General features: G+C 33.5%; 2 protein-coding genes across 2 annotated transcripts; one reads left to right on the top strand and one right to left on the bottom strand.

Moving 5' to 3' along the window:
- Positions 1-522: 522 nt before the first annotated feature.
- On the bottom strand, positions 523-4,427 carry LOC138895476 (uncharacterized). The gene is made up of 7 exons (XM_070180165.1): positions 4,423-4,427; positions 3,557-4,263; positions 3,292-3,387; positions 1,845-2,045; positions 1,491-1,686; positions 719-866; positions 523-612 (listed from the first exon to the last, which is right to left on the bottom strand). The coding sequence occupies exons 1-7, from the start codon at positions 4,425-4,427 to the stop codon at positions 523-525; spliced, it is 1,443 nt and encodes a 480-aa protein (XP_070036266.1).
- Positions 4,428-7,760: 3,333 nt separating this feature from the next.
- LOC104096782 (gibberellin 2-beta-dioxygenase 1-like) lies at positions 7,761-9,767 on the top strand. Its single transcript, XM_009603201.4, has 3 exons — positions 7,761-8,278; positions 8,364-8,712; positions 9,315-9,767. The coding sequence occupies exons 1-3, from the start codon at positions 7,902-7,904 to the stop codon at positions 9,561-9,563; spliced, it is 975 nt and encodes a 324-aa protein (XP_009601496.1). The 5' UTR covers positions 7,761-7,901; the 3' UTR covers positions 9,564-9,767.
- Positions 9,768-18,182: the final 8,415 nt, after the last annotated feature.

The following is an 18,182-nucleotide window of genomic DNA, read 5'->3' as shown; positions in this document are numbered from 1 at the left end:
AATATTTTATTGAATTGAATAAGTCAAATAAACAATTGTTCCATAAAGAATAAAACACAATACTATGTCTAAACCGCATGGTTAATAGTATATCCTAACAATCTCCCACTTAGACTCATAACCATGCGTCTACAACTCTAATACCCATTCCTTCTACATGCTTGTTAAAAATCTTCTATGGCAAGCTCTTGGCAAACGGGTCTGCAAAATTGTCCTCTGACGCAATCTTCAACACTCTTGCATCACCCATATGAGTTATGTCCCAAATTAAATGATATTTACGCTCAATATGCTTACTCATTTTATGGCTTCTTGGTTCCTTCGAGTTTGCAACTGCACCACTATTGTCACAATAAAGTACAATTGGTGCTTGAACCGAAGGAACTACATTAAGCTCTATTAGAAAGTTCCCGAACCAAACAGCCTCTTTAGCTACCTCAAATGCAACCACATATTCGGCTTCCATGGTGAAAATAGCAACACATGATTACTTGATACTCCTCCAACTTATGGATCCACCTCTTAAGGTAAAAACATATCTTGAGGTAGATTTTCTAGAATCTCTATCTGACTGAAAATCTGAATCAGTATAGCCAATGGGTACAAGATCACCTGAGTAATAAACCAACATATGATCCCTAGTCCTTTTCAGATACTTGATTATATGTTTAACGGCAGTTCAGTGTTCTCGTCCAGGATTAGACTGAAATCTACTAACCATGCCAACAACAAAGCAGATATCAGGTCTAGTACATAGCATAGCATACATGAGACTTTCTACAGCAGAAACATAAGGGACCGCCTTCATCTTTTCTATCTCATCAGTCATTTTTAGGGACTGATCTTTTGACCGGGAGATTCCATGCCTAAAAGGGAGAAAACCTTTCTTGAAATCTTGCACTAAAGCTTGTGAGAATAATATCAATATAAAGTGCTTGGGATAAGCCTAATATCCTTTGCTTGCGATCTCGCATAAGCTTGATCCCAAGGATATGTGCCGCTTGTCCCAAGTCTTTTATATCAAAATGCAAGGACAACCATTCCTTTACTGAATTCAACATGCTCACATTATTTCTTATGAGAAAAATATCATCTACGTACAAAACTAAAAATGTAACTTTATCTCCATCCCATTTCTTATAGACACAAGACTCGTTTTCACATTGATCAAAACCGAAGGTTTTAATCGATGTGTCAAAAAAGTATTCCATGCTCTAGAATCTTGTTTCAATCCATAAATGGATTTTATTAATCTACACAACATGTGCCAATTGCCACTTTCTATGAAACCAACTGGTTGTGCCATATAGATGCACTCATCAAGACTTCCATTAAGAAAAGTCGTCTTGACATCCATTTGTCAAATTTCATAATCGTAATGAGCAGTAATGGATAACAGAATTCTAATGGATTTAAGCATGGCTATCTCATAATCGATCCCTTCTTTTTGAGTAAACCCTTTTGCAACAAACCTAGCTTTAAAAGTTTACACTTTTCCATCCACTCCTCTCTTTTTATTATAGATCCATCTACAGCCAATGGGTTTGACTCCAGTAGGTGGTTCTACAAGATCCGCGACTTGATTGGAGTACATGGACTCCATTTCAGATTTCATAGCAACAATCCATTTATCAGCATCTGTATCCTGTAGTGATTTCTTGTAATTAAGAGGTTCTGTATTAGGCTCTTCAAGGATTCTATCATAAGATTTTCCCAAGAGCGTAAACCGAAAAGGTTTTTAATAATTCTCCCACTACGACTAGTCACTACAGGTGCGGTTGGATTTTGTTATTGAATCACAACATCATTTTTCGGAACTGAAACCTCAATGTTATCCTCCACACCTTGTGATGTTGGGATATCATTAACTTCTTCCTGAAGTGCAGGCTGCACAACAATTTTAGTTTGCTCAACAATCTGAGGTTGCTCAACATTACTTCCACTACTTTGGGATAGTAAGATGTCAGGCAATTGCTCTTGTGCGTTCTGCTGCCTATTGATATTTCTCCCACTACGATAATGCAGTGGTATGTCAATACTGGCTTCTAGGATACGTTCCAGAGATGAGTCATTAATTATTCCATTACTTAATTCCAGTAAAATAAGTTTGGTTCATTAAATAGTCCTCTTCTAAAAATCTTGCATTTGTCGTAACAATTACCTTCTTTTATTTGGGGCAATAAAATAAACCTCCTTTAGTTCCTTTTGGATATCCAATAAAAATGCATACTTCTGTCCTCGATTCCAATTTATCTGATTTCCCTTTCAGTACATGTGCTGGACAACCACAAACCCAAATATTCTACAAACTCGGCTTGCGCCCAGTCCACAGTTGGGCTGGGTTGAAGGTGCTGACTTAGAAGGAACCAAATTTAGAATGTAATTTGTTGTTTCTAAGGCATATCCCCAAAAGGAAAAAAGGCAAATCAGAATAACTTAGCATCGATCTAACCATTTCCAAATGGGTTCTATTTCTTCTTTCCGCCATACCATTTTGTTGTGGTTTCTTGGGGCAGATAACTGAGATGTAATTCCACAATCTGATAAGTATTTAATGAATTCTACAGAAAGGTACTTACTACCACGATCAGTTCGCAGTGTTTTGATATATTTATCATGTCGTTTCTCCGTTTCCGTCTTAAATTCTTTGAATTTCTCAAAGCATTCACACTTACAGCGCAGTAGATAAATGTATTCATATTTTGAGTAATCATCTGTGAAAGTAAAAATTACTCAAAACCACCTTTTGCGTGTATATTCATAGGGCCACACAAATAAGAGTGAATTGATTCTAACTTATCAGTGGCTCTATTTCCTTTTGAGGAAAAATGTCTCTTGGTCATTTTACCTTCTAAACATGATTCACATGTTAGTAGTGCATCCACTTTCAATGAACTCAAAAGTCCATCAGAGACCAATCTCGAAATCCTATTTAAATTTATATGACCTAAACGTAAGTGCCACAAATAAGTTTGACTCAATTCAGAAATATGTTTTCTTTTATGTGGCAGATTAATGTTATTTCATTCTTTTGGTTGTAGCACACGAGGAGATATATCAAGAATAAAAAGGTCATGTACTCTAGCAGCAGTGTAGATAAAATATTTATTAAACTTTATAACAACAGAGTTATTAGTAAAATAAACATTATTAGCAGCATCCATTATTTTCGAAACTGAAATCAAATTCCTTCTAATAGAAGGTACATAGAAAACATATTTCAAAATTAAACTCTATCACTACTAATCGAAACTCTAATATCTCTTAATGCTAAAGTTGGTGCTAGCTCACCATTTGCTTGAAAAATGCAAACTTCATTCTCACTTAGCCGTCGTGTTTCCTGAAACCCCTGCAAAGTAGTGCAGATATGATTAGTGGCTCCTGAATCTACACCAAAACATGGTAGAGACAGCCACTAAACATGTTTCAACGACATTTAAATTCGAATTACCTTGCTTATTCAACTTTGCCAGATAGGCAGGGCATTGCTTTTTATGATGCCCGGGTTATTTGCAATGATATCACTTTCCTTAGGGCTTTTTTACACCAGCCGCACCTCCAAGTGCCAAAACCTTTTGAGCCTTCTTCTTTTTCTTACCGCCTTTCGATTTAGAAACCGAAGGTTTCTCAACATTCAATACCACAACTGGAGCTTGCTGTTTGATGATAGATCCTGCCGCTTGCAGCTCATTCAACAATTTCTCCAATAACAAATCCATTTTGTTCATATTATAGTTCAACCGAAATTGTTGAAAACTGTCAGGCAAAGTCTGCAGGACCATCTCAACTTGAGATTCCTTATCAATCATATCTCCAAGGACCTCCAGTTCATTCAGAAGACCCATCATCTTCAGAACATGGTCCCTTACCGATGATCCTTCAGCTATCTTGGTGTTCAAAAGGGCTTCCATGGCTGTTTGCTTAGCCGCACAATTTTGCTCACCAAACATCTCTTTGAGACTTTTGAGCATGTCGTAAGCAGACCCCATAGACTGATGTTGATGTTGCAAAACATTCGCCATAGAGGCAAGAATGTAACATCGTACCATCTCATCACCCTCGACCCATTTGTCATAGGCCTTAACATGATTATTAGTAACATCTTCATCAGGTTTTTCTGAACACTCCTCAGTGATTACAAATTTATAACCTTCAGCAGTTAGGACAATATCAAGGTTCATTTTCCAGTCAACATAATTCGATCCTTCTAACTTGTTTTGGTTCAAAATTGAGGTAAATGGGTTGAATGAAGACGTGGTTAATCTGAGAAATATTCACATTAAATAGATTATTAGTTATGTAATTAGAATAATTAAATTCAAAACAACACATTACACATATAACCATGCTCATTGAACAATTAGATTCGTTAGGGAAACTTAACTATTCACACAAAATATATGAGTTATGTAAAATATTTACCCCATAAATTAAAACATGACCAACTCAGATTGAGAGTTAACTTTTAATTTAAAATAGGTAAATATCGCTTTTATAAACTCTAATTTTATTGAATCAACATGTAACTCAGTTGGAGAGTTAATACAAGTAATCAAATAATTAGAGGCAAAACTACAATAATGATCTATAATGAACTTATCCGATGTGGAAGAAGACCTATGTCAACATATAAATTTATTATATTACTGTAAAACATGATTGGAAACAATGGGAATTGAACCCAACCATCACTGTTTCTTAAAATAAATTATTTTTAAAAAAAAAATTCCAAAAAATGGAAAATGGCCAAAAACCCATCTAAACGGCCCTGAATGCCCAAAAAACGATGTACATCATGAGCGAAGATGATGAGTATTGTTCACTAGGTCGTTTCAGATGAACCTATCAAATTTGAGGTCAATCGGAGTTCGACAGAATTTCAGAATTCCAATTCATGACCTATTTGCAAATTCTGTTTTTGGCATTTTAAAGGGTTTTGATTATTTTGACTCGTTCATATCACATAATATACTCATGTATGTTAATCCATGATTTCAGAACTCAAAATAATATTATTATTTTAGAGTGATATATATATATATATATATATATATATATATATATATATATATATATATATATATAATGGAAATGAATATAGAAAAAAAATATTATTTTCACCCGTTCAAAACATCACTGTTCATACTTACGTATATTTATCCATAATTTCATAATTAAAATACTAATGAAAATAGTCACATTTTTTACATAGAATAACCATACAAAACAACATTGTATTATGTGTCTACTGTTTTCATAGAATAATCATACCAAACATGCATTATTTAACAACACGTTTTAATATTACTCTATTCATGTTGTATTACATTATCTAGTTAGATGTAAGACAGCGTTTGATACCAATTGTTAGAACATGCGTAGCGGAAGCAAGCATACAATCCAGGCATTGCAATCATGTAAATTAGACAATGATATAATTCGGATATTAGAAATACTAACTTCTTGAAAACGTTGCAAGGTCCTCCACAGAGCAAGAATCCAGGGCTACAGTCTTCTGCTATGGTCCTAGTAAGACCTTGGACGAAATTGCTTCAAGAACAATACAACTCTAAAAGTGTGTTATTGGGTGAAAAACGTCTTACTTAAGTAGAATCGTTTTTCAGCCAAAAGAGGGCTCCAAAAACGTGTAGGATTCTGCTTGTGCAAGTAGAATCTTACTCTAACTCTCAAGGATGACTTTTCTCCCAAGTCACTTTTAACTCAAGTCAGTCCAAGTTTTTACAAGGTATAGCAGGGCCCACAGAAACAATAAGAGGCTACCAATTATAACACTAATTCAAAAATTTGCATGAATTAATTGTTACTATAATTAATTGTAGTTTATTCCACTAAAAAACTGCAATTGAACTCCTCAATATGAATTTCAAAAATTTACTAACACTTATTTTAACTCCCAATTTTAAGATCACAAACACCAGTTAATTAAATTAAATCACTGATAATTTAATTTAATCAACTAATTAAATCCTTTATAATTTCGCTTAAACTATTTCATGTGACGGATATAAAATTCACCGGTCGTGTTTTCACATAAAAACTTATAAGCTTACATAAAGGGGTATTATCAAACTCAAAATCGAGTCATGGATTCTATGAGCTAATTATTATTTCACAAACACTATTCGTTATTGTTCAATCTATTAGGCATACACTAACTCTGAATAGAGTTGTACCTTTTGATGAATCAAAATAATAAACAAATCACATTGATCATAATAATTATATCAAGATTAAGAGTATAAGCTCATTTAATGAATCAGAGAAAATATTTTATATATATATTCAGTATAAAAATATCTTTTCTCTACTTGATCCATTCAGTATACACTAAGTATACTAGCACAAGAAGTTGGAGTAAAATCACTCCCATAATCAAGAAAAATTATACTTTAATTTTGTGCTACAATCATCAAGATATTTTGCCCAATAATATTTTCGATTGTGAACATAGTTTATTAATTATGAGAACCGATAATTTAATCTTCTGTGCATGAACTAAGACTCCATACACTAAATTGTCTCCTACATAACTAAATGACACACATGTAACAAATGATATATTTAAAATAATACTTTATTGAATTGAATAAGTCAAATAAGTAATTGTTCCATAAAGAATAAAATACAATAATATGTCTAAACCACATGGTTAATAGTATATCCTAATAGGATTAATTTTATTCAATGTTTAGTTTGGAGTATAACTAACTCCGAGATTAACTTTTACATCAAAATGATGGGATTAGTTATCCCATTTAGAAGGTGGGATAACTAATCCCATAGAATATCTCACCTCATTGGATATCCCACCGTTGTATCAAACGACCTCTTAAGTCATTCATTTCGTCTAAATTATATTTCGAGAACATGGTAATTAGGAGAGGACGAATAAGTTGTCTGGTATTAGGTAAAAAAGATGCATGTTATGCAAGTCTACAGTACAACCAAATGCATAGTGTGGTGTGGATACATTTAACCCTCATTCAATGTCACTTCGTTGAAATATATAATTATTTAGTATATACAATATTTACTTATTAATTTCTCTATATTTTTAATAACAATGACATGCATATAATTTGGAATAGGAAGTAAAGCTTTAGAATCCCACAACTACAAGGACCCGTTTGGCCATAGATTTTGTCAAAATAAACTTGGATTTTATTTGGCAAACACATGTTTGGCTATAGATTTTGCCTATATTTTAGCCAAATCCCAAATCCCAATAGCTGGTTTTGGGCCAAAATATCACTATTATATTTTTTAAAAATTGCCCCAAACTTTTGTATTTTATAAAAGAGCCCACCGTTTATTATTTTGTAACGATGTTGCTTCGTCTTCTCGGTCATCTGATAGTGTATCATGTAGTTCATTATAAAAATGATAATTTTGTATCAAATTTATTTATGTTCAGGACTATGGTTTGAGATAATATAATGAATGTTATTGATAATGGTACTGTTGGGTATTTGTAATAATTTTTAGAACTTGTGAATATAAATCATGTTTCATATTTTTTCAAACTAAACTTCACCAAAACTAGATTTTTTAGAATAAATTTAAAAATCTACGACGAAACGGTGGCTAAGACTCATCAAACGCGTGTATACATCGAATTTTGACAATAGATGAATGTTGCTTGTTTAAAATCATGTGTACGTTATTGTCATTGATAATGTGGGTCCGTCGGTTTGGACTCGGAGTTCCTATAAGTAGCAAAGCAGGGCTTGCATCAAAGTACTCACAACTAGTACACAGTCATATAGTAGTTCTATACGGCAAATACTTGTCACTGATAATCACAACCCAAAGAAAGTTTTGATCGTTCAATTTCTTTGCCCACATATATAGTTATTCGTTCTATCCAACTTTTTTCAAACATGGATCAGCACTTCTCCAAAGACAACTGCAAACCAACCTCATTCTTCAATAATGTTCCACTAATAGACCTCTCTAAACCTGACTCTAAAAACCTCATTGTTAAGGCCTGTGAAGAATTTGGATTCTTCAAAGTCATTAACCATAGCGTCCCCACGGAATTCATAACTAAACTTGAATCAGAAGCCATTAAATTCTTCTCCTCTCCCCTTTCTGAGAAAGAAAAAGCTGGACCACCCGACCCTTTTGGCTATGGCAATAAGCAGATTGGATGTAATGGCGATTCCGGTTGGGTCGAACACATTCTTGTGTCAACTAACTCTGAATTCAATTACTACAAATTTGCGTCTATATTAGGTGTAAATCCAGAAAACATTCGGTAAGATATTAAAACACAGTAAGTAATGTTATAATATCTTGATTCTTATTTATATCATTTCTTGATTTAGTCATTCTTTTTGCAGCGCTGCAGTAAATGATTACGTGTCAGCAGTGAAGAAAATGGCGTGTGAGATTCTTGAAATGTTAGCAGAGGGATTAAAGATTCATCCCCGGAATGTTTTCAGTAAACTTCTAATGGACGAAAAGAGTGACTCTGTTTTCAGGCTCAATCACTATCCCCCTTGTACTGAGATTCAACAATTCAATGACAATAATTTGATTGGATTTGGTGAGCATACTGACCCACAAATCATATCAGTATTGAGGTCCAACAACACTTCCGGCCTTCAAATATTACTCAAAAATGGCCACTGGATTTCTGTCCCACCTGATCCAAATTCTTTCTTCGTCAATGTTGGTGACTCATTGCAGGTACACCTCTCGATGCATTGTGCACGTTAAACAACATTAAAGTTCTTGTCTAGAGGAAGTTTCTTCTTATTGCTTTCTTGCATTTCCTAATTGGTTCGGTTTATCATAGTTAAATGATATATATTCTCTTAAGGGGTCGTTCATTGAAGACAAGTTACTGTATAACTAGTTACGCTAGGATTAGTTATATATGCAGTGATTAATTGTCATGGTATGATTTTTTATTGACTGATTGATATGTTGTAATAATTTTGGGATTGTTAATTTTATTGTTTTATTCTGGGATAATTTATTTTTGAATTACTATTCCACCCTGTTACAAGTATAAGTTATCATGATACTATTTTAATCCTAGTATAACTTATCGCAGAATTAGTAACTAAATAAGAGATAAGATGATACAAAATTTTTATCCTAGGATTAATATCATACCAAACGACCTCTTAAGGTTAAGTGCCTAATTGGTTCGGTTTTTCTCGCATTGCTTAATTGGTTCGATATTTTTTACGCCGTTAAGGTTAAATGTTACTAGTATTATTTTTGTATAAACAACAGGTGCATGTTAAAATACCTTATATACTCTGGTCTTATTTTTATGGCAGGTTATGACTAACGGGAAGTTTAAGAGTGTAAAGCATAGAGTTTTGGCAAACAGTATGAAATCAAGGCTATCAATGATATATTTTGGAGGACCGCCTTTGAGTGAAAAGATAGCACCTTTGGCATCACTAATGGAGGGAGAAGACAGCTTGTACAAAGAGTTTACGTGGTTTGAGTATAAAAAATCTGCGTACAAAACTAGATTGGCTGATAATAGGTTGATCCTGTTTGAGAAAATTGCAGCCTCATAATTATTTTTCATGTCAAAGTCCCATCTTTGTTAGGAATGATGGGTTGTCAAGATGCTCATTGTAGGTTTAAAAGGATAGTTGATTGGATTTCCTATAGATAAAAAAACTTTGTATTTTCCTTCTTTTCTATTTTGTCTTTCTCATACTGTTTTGTAACTACCAGACTTGTTAATGATACAAGTTCATAGTCATCCAATTCCTTTACTGATCAAACTACCAATAATTTGTGCTGCAGCTTAACTATATATATATATATATATATATATATATATATATATATATATATATATATAGGCCAGCCACGTTTGGCTTGAATATATAGTGAAAAAATAATGCACTAAATGTGTATCTTAGATTGAACTAGGCAAGTATGTAATTTAATTATTTCGATTGCAAAGTTAATGCAGAAAGCAAGTTTCAATATGCAAATCTTTGATGATTAACTCAGATTGAAATTGATTAATGACAAGATGAAGATTCAAATGATGAAGATTCTTAGTGTTAATTTCTGCAATAGGATAAAGTATTTTTAAAGAGCAAAATGATAACTATTGCTCTTTTTCTAAATAGATGTGTCTCTTTACAAAGATTGGATACATCTCTTCAATTAATTAATAGATGTCTCCTAAAAGGATTGGACATATCTTTTTCAAAAAATATTGTGCCTTTTCCACGATAGGCACATTAAATTTCAGATCACTAAACTAAATTTCAACAATCTCTCACATGATTCAAGAATTTAAGGAACACAAAAGCAGTCTTATATAATGCAATAGGTTAAGGTGTTTGTGAACTTGAACATCACTTATATGAAAAAATCCGATCTGAAGGACCATAGTGAACTTTAATCTTGAACTAGGACTTTTTAGCCTGATTTTCAATTTAACATCACATTATACGAGATTTTTTTTTTGAGTTCATAAATTGGGTTGCACTTTAACTTGCAAACTGCACCTCAAAATCACACTTAAATAGGTAAATTCTTCAAGAATATGTGTAACAGAAGCATATCCTACATTATTTGCTACTATAATTTTACATAGCATGTGCTCTTCCTACCCATTACAATGAAAATTATTTATAGTGGGACTAAGATAATAAATAAATAAAAATTTATAGTACTTATCCAATTATTGGTAAGCTTGTTGTTACCACATCGAACCTTCATCGTGGGATCTCCAATAGTAAGGTTCGGTTACCATTATCAGTAGTGATCCTCAATATTTTCATTTGAAGTGAAATACTGTACTACTTTTGTCAATTTAATTAAAAGAACAGAAACCTATGTTAAGGATATATTTATAAGAAATGACAATCTAAAGCATCTTCTGTAAACTTATTTTAATTTCTATGATAATTAAACTCCGGCAAACAAATTATGATCAGCCTATGTTTTAATAAGGTCAAAAGGAAAAACCGTAAATTATAGGTATAGTAGAGATGGTACCACCACTAATTAGCAGCAACAGGTAGAAGATGCAGAGCACATAGTTTCTGTAAACAAAATTGAGAATAATGTATCAGAATTAGTTGACGAGGGAAAACAAGTTGAAGTGCGCGGATTTTGAAAAGTCAAGTAATTTTCTTGTTTCAGTGTACGTTTTGACACACAGATAACCAGGAGAATATGACAAGTGCAAGTGCTAGAAAAAAACATGGGTATTTTCTCGCTTCTATTGGTAACTGCAAAGGTTAGTACTCCTACTTTGTACTTGGTCTAGCACTTTAAAATCACGTGAAAGAAAATAGAATAGCATGCGTGTTTTTGTAGATGTAGTACTACTTCTACTGCACTCAACTTTACAAGATATAGACTAGAATAGGTCACAGGCTTTCGCTCAGCTACATATGGTAGAGGTGACAGAAAGCCATGGACCAAACCCATCTTACCCACAGGACCAAAGTTATATATTAACTGTGAAATAAAATCAAATTAGAACATTGGTGCAATAGTGGAAGTTACACGTTCGACCGAATCTATGCAGTAGCTTCATCTTCTATATTTCATTCGTTTCAATTTATGCGAAGTTATTTGACTGGATACCAAATATAAGAAAAAAATTGAATTTGTAATATACAATAAGACATATAATTTGTGTAATTATAAACAGCGACGGATTCAAAATTTTAATGTAATAGGGGCTCAAATGCTTTTAATTATGGTAAACACATAATATAAGTATAACTGATACGTGATAAGGAAATAAGGAAAACCACAAAAGGGAAAAGAACGAAAATAAGGAGAGGATCTTCTAACGGTAAATAAAAATGCTTCCGTCAAGTTTTGATTGTCCGACATAAAGAGATAAAAGTGACCTTAAACCCTCTCTCAAAACCAAAGCACCCAGCCCCAAGTTTTGCTTGTGGGTGCTCATTGTCACTATGGAGCAAATTTCCAAGAATTTCATATAAAATATACCGTCTCGGACTCTTAAACAATGGAAGCACCCACTCTATTGAACTTGGATCCGCCCATAACTCATTGAATCAGGGTAAATTATTTTTAAATATAAAAATGAATTTTTTTTTTATAAACTAAAAAGGAAATAAGTTTACATAAATTGAAACAGATGAGTATGTACTAAGAAATTTAATAGCTTTGACTCACATCTTATATATGTATTAAGAAATTTAATAAGTATATACATAAAAATTTGAAACTAGCAAGTCCAATGGTCAATAAGTTCAGTGTTATCCCGAATCTGCATAGTTCAAATCCTGAGTTCGGCTATAGCAAAAAATAATTAATTGACCATCTTTTGACAGAAAATTATACTATGTACATATAAATCAATTGTTATTTTTTATATTTATACATTAAATTTCGAACACCCATGAATGTCCTTATTATTATTCTTGGCTTCACCACTATTTTATGGAACCTATTACACTTATCGAGTCTCCTCTCTCTCTTTGTGTTGTGATTCAGTGCTTAATTATTTTGTGTGCCTGGCATGTCCAACGATCGAAATGTCTTAGACATTCAACCACTTCAATGAGTTCGATGATCCATAGCATAACATGTAAGTTGATAAATATTCTACGTTCTGAGCCTTGTCCGTCCTTATTTGGTATGCTTGACACGTCCAAGAAAAATCCCTAGACATTCAAGCATTTCAATAAGTGGAGAACACGTCCATAACATGTAAATTTAGATATACTAGCTAGGGTCTGATCCTTGCCACAAATCAAAATAGTATTTTTTGAGTTTCGTCTTGGAAAAACGAATTTGATCCATATGTGGGTATCGCGAGTGTTGTTATCGCAAAAATATTTCAAAGAAAAAAGTAAATCAAAGTACGAATTGATTTTTTCACAATTGTATTATATTTTTAAAGGGAGAGGTACTACTTTTGTCTTATTTTCACCTTTACTTGGAGTCCTCACTCGTATTTTCACCTTTCTTACGGCGGGTAAGGTGACGATCCCCAAGAGTCTGGACCCTCCCTCATACTTTTTCTTAGGCATGAGCTTTTTTTTTTTTTTTTTTTTAGAGAGGTGGGCTCATGTTTTGTAGAAGAAAGAATGTAAAAAACTAAAAATATAGAACAGCTTTTGGTGCAACTAAAATCTTCCAAGTTGTTTACCCGTAAAATGATATAATTGAATTTATAGTGTGATTTATAGGCAAACGAATCAATTTGATCCCAAAATGATAAATGAATTAAATAAAATATAAGACTTAGCGTTGAAATCGTGATGAATAACAAATAGCTTAGTTCCGAGAGCAAGGCTTCTGAAGGCAGCAATAAAAATAACATTAGACAGAAAATAAAGTATTATTTAGTTTGGGAATAGTGTGTAGCATAAGTTTGTCACAATTTTCCTCTCTTACAATGGTTATTGAAGCCACTATTTATAGCTATATCTAGGGAACAAGGTCCTAAGATCAAGCCCCTCTTAAATGACAATAATGGGGGTATTGATGAATATGTAATGGCAGGTCATGAATGCCAAAATTTGTTGTAACGGCTGCGTATTTAATACTGAGGAATATTCTTCATTGACACTACCACAAAAAGGGACTTTAGCGGCACTACAAAATGTCTTTAGCGGTAATTACAATAGCCGCTATATCCTTTACCTGCCAATGGTATTTAGCCGGCAATGCGGGGGTCGGCAAAGCCTTTGGCGGCTATTCGCACAAAAGCTGGTAAATGGTATGATTTATTGCCACTAAAGATCGTTAGTTTTATCGGCAATTAGTTGCGGCAATACTTTTGGCCGGTAATTAAATCCATAACAAACTAAATTTGCTCTTTTAGCGTTCATTTTTATAGCCGATAAGTTCAATTAAATTGCTGCTAAACGTCAGTAGTTTTAAAAACACATTTTTGTGGCAATTAGAATGACTATTGTATCCTTCGTGTAAATATCTTATTTTTACCTTTCAGATTCTATTTTAATGGCAATTAAATTCAATTAAATATCGCTAATAGTAAAAGAGTGTCTCTTGATGGAAACAAAGGTAGGCAAATGCTAGAAAACATAATATTATTAATTCATAAAAGAAAATATATCTCATTGAATCTACACAATCCAAAGGAAGTACTAACCAAAAATATTAATATCACAACTTTTAAAATAAACTTGTATCTTCAAATAGTTTCGGCAACTCTTTATCATATTGAAATCTTCCACATATAAAATTTGCGAACGAATAACCTGAAAAAAATAAAATAAACGTGTCAAAAGATGGAATGTAATGTATGAAACATCATGAATCTACACATTTAAATATAATGTGAATTCTCAAAATAGTGTAAAAATGAGGCTGCATACGAACTAGGGTACCAAATTCATCATGGTTGAAGATATTGAAGTGTAGTTTCTAATAAGACAAATCGTTCTTAAGTTGAAGCTCCCTACATCAAGTTATAGTATTGGAATACAACCAAAATATTTTGTCTAAGAAAGAACAAAGGATGATAAAAGAAAGATAAAAGAGTTAGGTAATGTGGCAAATGAGACTTGTAGTATTAGAATACAACTTAGATGTAACATTGTGGAAAAAAAAATAAAGAGCTACATATGATAAGAATTCAAGATGCTACCATTTTATATAAACAATACTTGTCTGCCATAGGTATTCATGTTCTGTTGGTTATATACTTTTGAAGTGAACAGTTCCATGTTACAAGTATGGAAAATGAGTTCATTAACATGAGGTAGAAGATGATGAATTTGAAAATCAGCTTATAAGAAAATCTTTTCAATGGATTCAGCGAAGGACAACTTTACTTGGCAGTTCAAGAGATTATACAATAACATAAGCAAGTTACTGATGTTGGTCCCTCGAAAACTAGCAATAGCATAGTAAAAAGATCATTTTGTCCAGTTCCCAATGAGAATGACAAGTTTTTCAATTAATTCTATGGATACATATTCCAAATACGATACTATTTATTTTGAGAATTTCCTTAAGGGTTGAAAAGCACAAGAGATGTTCCATGAAATGCTTTACCAAGGATAAGCTCAGAGGGCAGAATTTGGGCTTCTCTCTTTTGCCATACTTCAGTAGATGCAGCTCCCTTCTTCAGTGAAATTATAACCTGGATAATGTTTGAAGGTCAAGTAAAAATAGAAAATAAATAATTTGAGTATAATGATACTTCTGCTTGAAGAAATATCCTACTACAAGCAGCACAACCAAGAAAACAGGACACGAGGAAATTGTAATGTCTTAATTATTATTTTCAAAAACTTATTTACAAAAATGAGATTGAAGAAGACATCGAAAAGATTCAAAACTTAGGCCAAAAGTTAACTAAGGTCCCGTATTAAGGGTGGAAATAAAGTCCGAAAAATCGAATTTTGAACCGAACCGAATTAATTTGGTATTTCGATTTCGATTTTTTCGGTATTTCGGTTTATTTCGGTACAGAAATTACGGTATTTCGATACGGTATACGGTATTGGATTTTTGATATTTCGGTATTTCAGTATATCGAAATATCGAAATAGTTTAGTCCAAGCCCAATTTTATTTTTATTTTTTAGCCCAATAACCTTAAGTCAACACCCTAAAAGTCCAAAACCCCTAATTCCCTAATCCCTTACCCTTAGGCTTAGTCGCTTAGAGGCAGACAAGAATTTCAAAAAACCCTCACGACTTTGCTTGGTTGTTGCGACGGTCGGATTCATGAGTTACGACTCACGACTACAACCTCGGCGACGACGACTCCTCTCCTCGGCGATTGCTTATTTGCTCATTGTTGACCTTCATTCAGGTTCATAACTTCTCCATTCTTCATTGTTGATCTTCATTCATGCGAGCTATAATCACATTTCTGAGCTATAACAATTTGTAGGCCCAGAATTATTAACTTCTAAAGTTGTTGTGGCCTTTTTATGTAGCTCTACTTAAGTCTAATAGAGTTACTATGATGTTCTATATTTAGAGATGCGCTAGGTCATAATTATCAGAATGTGTTCATCTTTGAGGTTTAGCTTGTTGTACCTGTGTGTTTAACAACCCTAATTTACTTTTTCCGGGATCTATGTCTTCTATGTGTATTACATTACCAGATCAATGAAGAACATATTATAGTATTTCGATTACCAGATCAATTTGGATTAGTTTTCTTAGAGGGTTAGAGCTTTTGCTACAGAGTATTAGAGCTTTTGCTACTACCAACAGATTACTGCGTAATCTACCTATATTTCTTTATGTTATTCTAAAGTTTTGACTTTTTTCCAGCTTAATCATACTAGAAGTAGAAAATGACAACTTTATTTATTTCCAGGAATGACAAACTAACTAGATGGGGAATAGTTTTTCCTTATGGTGTGTGATCTTCTCTTATACTAGGCTGTTCTCTGCTCATTACATGACCATTCGGCCTTATAGTGTTTTGCTTGTAGTATTCTATTTAGTGTTTTGATTTTAACAATTTGTGTTTATATTTATTTTAATTTTGTATAGGTGGTGGATGAAAGTAGAGTAAGTGATATTGGTTCAACTGAAAGCTTACATATTATTGATGATAGCAATGCCAACACAGTTGATACTCAAGATTCTAAGAAAAAAAAAGTCATAGAACCTAGATCCAAAGTTTGAAAATATTTTGATATATTTCAGGATAATGGGGTCGGTAAAGCAAGGTGTAAATATTGTAAGCAAGCTTATGATGTTAATTCATCTAAGAGTGGAATAACATGATTGAGAAGTCATTTGAATAGATGCAAAGAATACCCACCTAACATTGATAAAGATAATACTCAGACAAGGATAAACTTTTAATCTTGCTAAAATGATGGAAGATCGCTTTGAAAATTTGATGAAGAAGTGATTAGGAGGGCTTTAATTGAGACGATAGTTATTTATGAACTACCATTTAGCTTTGTAGAAAAAGAAGGCTTTATGAAGTTTATGAGAATAACTCAACCACTATTTCGTCTTTCTTCTCGTAGAACAATAACAAGGGATTGTTATAAAATTTATGGTGAATTGAAGCAAAATCTAAGAAGGTCTTTTAGAGAATCACAACCAAAAAGTTACCTCACAACAAACACATGGACTTTATTGCAAAGAATAAATTATATGTGTTTGACAGTGTAAACGACCCGACTTGTCGTATTAAGAATTAGCGCTCCTTTTAGTGACTTAAGGTCTCGAGTAGCTTCGCAATATATATTATGACCCGCGGGTGTGGTCGAGTTTGATTTACTGAAGATTCGGAATTTAAGGAAAAGAACAATCCTTATTTAGAAGCTTAAATGGAAATAATTGACCGGAGAGTTGACTTTTGAGCAAACGACTCTGGAATGGAATTTTAATGATGTCAATAGCTCCGTATGGTGATTAAATACTTAGGAGCATGTACGAAAAATTATTCAGAGGTTTGTAGAGGAATTTGGCTTGAAATGGCGAAAGATGAATTTTTTGGAAAGTTTGACCGGGGGTTGACTTTTGATATCGGGGTCGGAATCTGATTCTGAAAATTTGAATAGTTTTGCTATGTCAATTATGACTTGTATGCAAAATTTAAAGTCATTCCGGATTGATTTGATGTGTTTCGGCACAAAATATAGAATTTGAAAGTTCAAAGTTCATAGATTTTGATTTGAGGTGCGATTCGTCGTTTTGATGTTGTTTGACGTGATTTGAGAATTCGACTAAGTTTGTATGATATTTTAGGACCCGTTGGTATATTTGGTTGAAGTCCCGGGGGCCTCTGATAAGTTTCGAATGGTTAACGGGTTGGATTTTGGACTTGAAACTCTACTGGAAGTTTTCTGATGCCCCATCTGGTTTCCTTAATCGCGTTCGCGAGTGGAGCCTCGCGTTCGCGAAGAGGAACTGAGAGTCTGGAAATATGTGTTATTCGCGTTCGCGAAGATAAGGACACATTCGCAAAGGGTGGATAGGGTGTGTATCGCGAACGCGAGAGGTGTTCAGTGTTAGCGAAGAAGAGAAGAGGAAACTAGGGACCCCCTACATTTGTTCTATGCGTTCGCGGAGGTGAGGTCGCATTCGCGATGAGAGGGGTCAGTAAAGGTCCGCGTTCGCGAGTGTCGGATCTCGTTCGCGTAGAAGGATTTTGGGACAGAAGCAATTGTGCTTCGCGAACGCGAGGTAGATGCTGCATTCGCGAAGGAGGAATTTGGGCAGGACGAA

This window comes from Nicotiana tomentosiformis, chromosome 7 (genome assembly GCF_000390325.3).
Source record: "Nicotiana tomentosiformis chromosome 7, ASM39032v3, whole genome shotgun sequence".
NCBI classification, from domain to species: Eukaryota; Viridiplantae; Streptophyta; class Magnoliopsida; order Solanales; family Solanaceae; genus Nicotiana; species Nicotiana tomentosiformis.
This window is presented reverse-complemented; position numbering and strand designations above follow the sequence as displayed.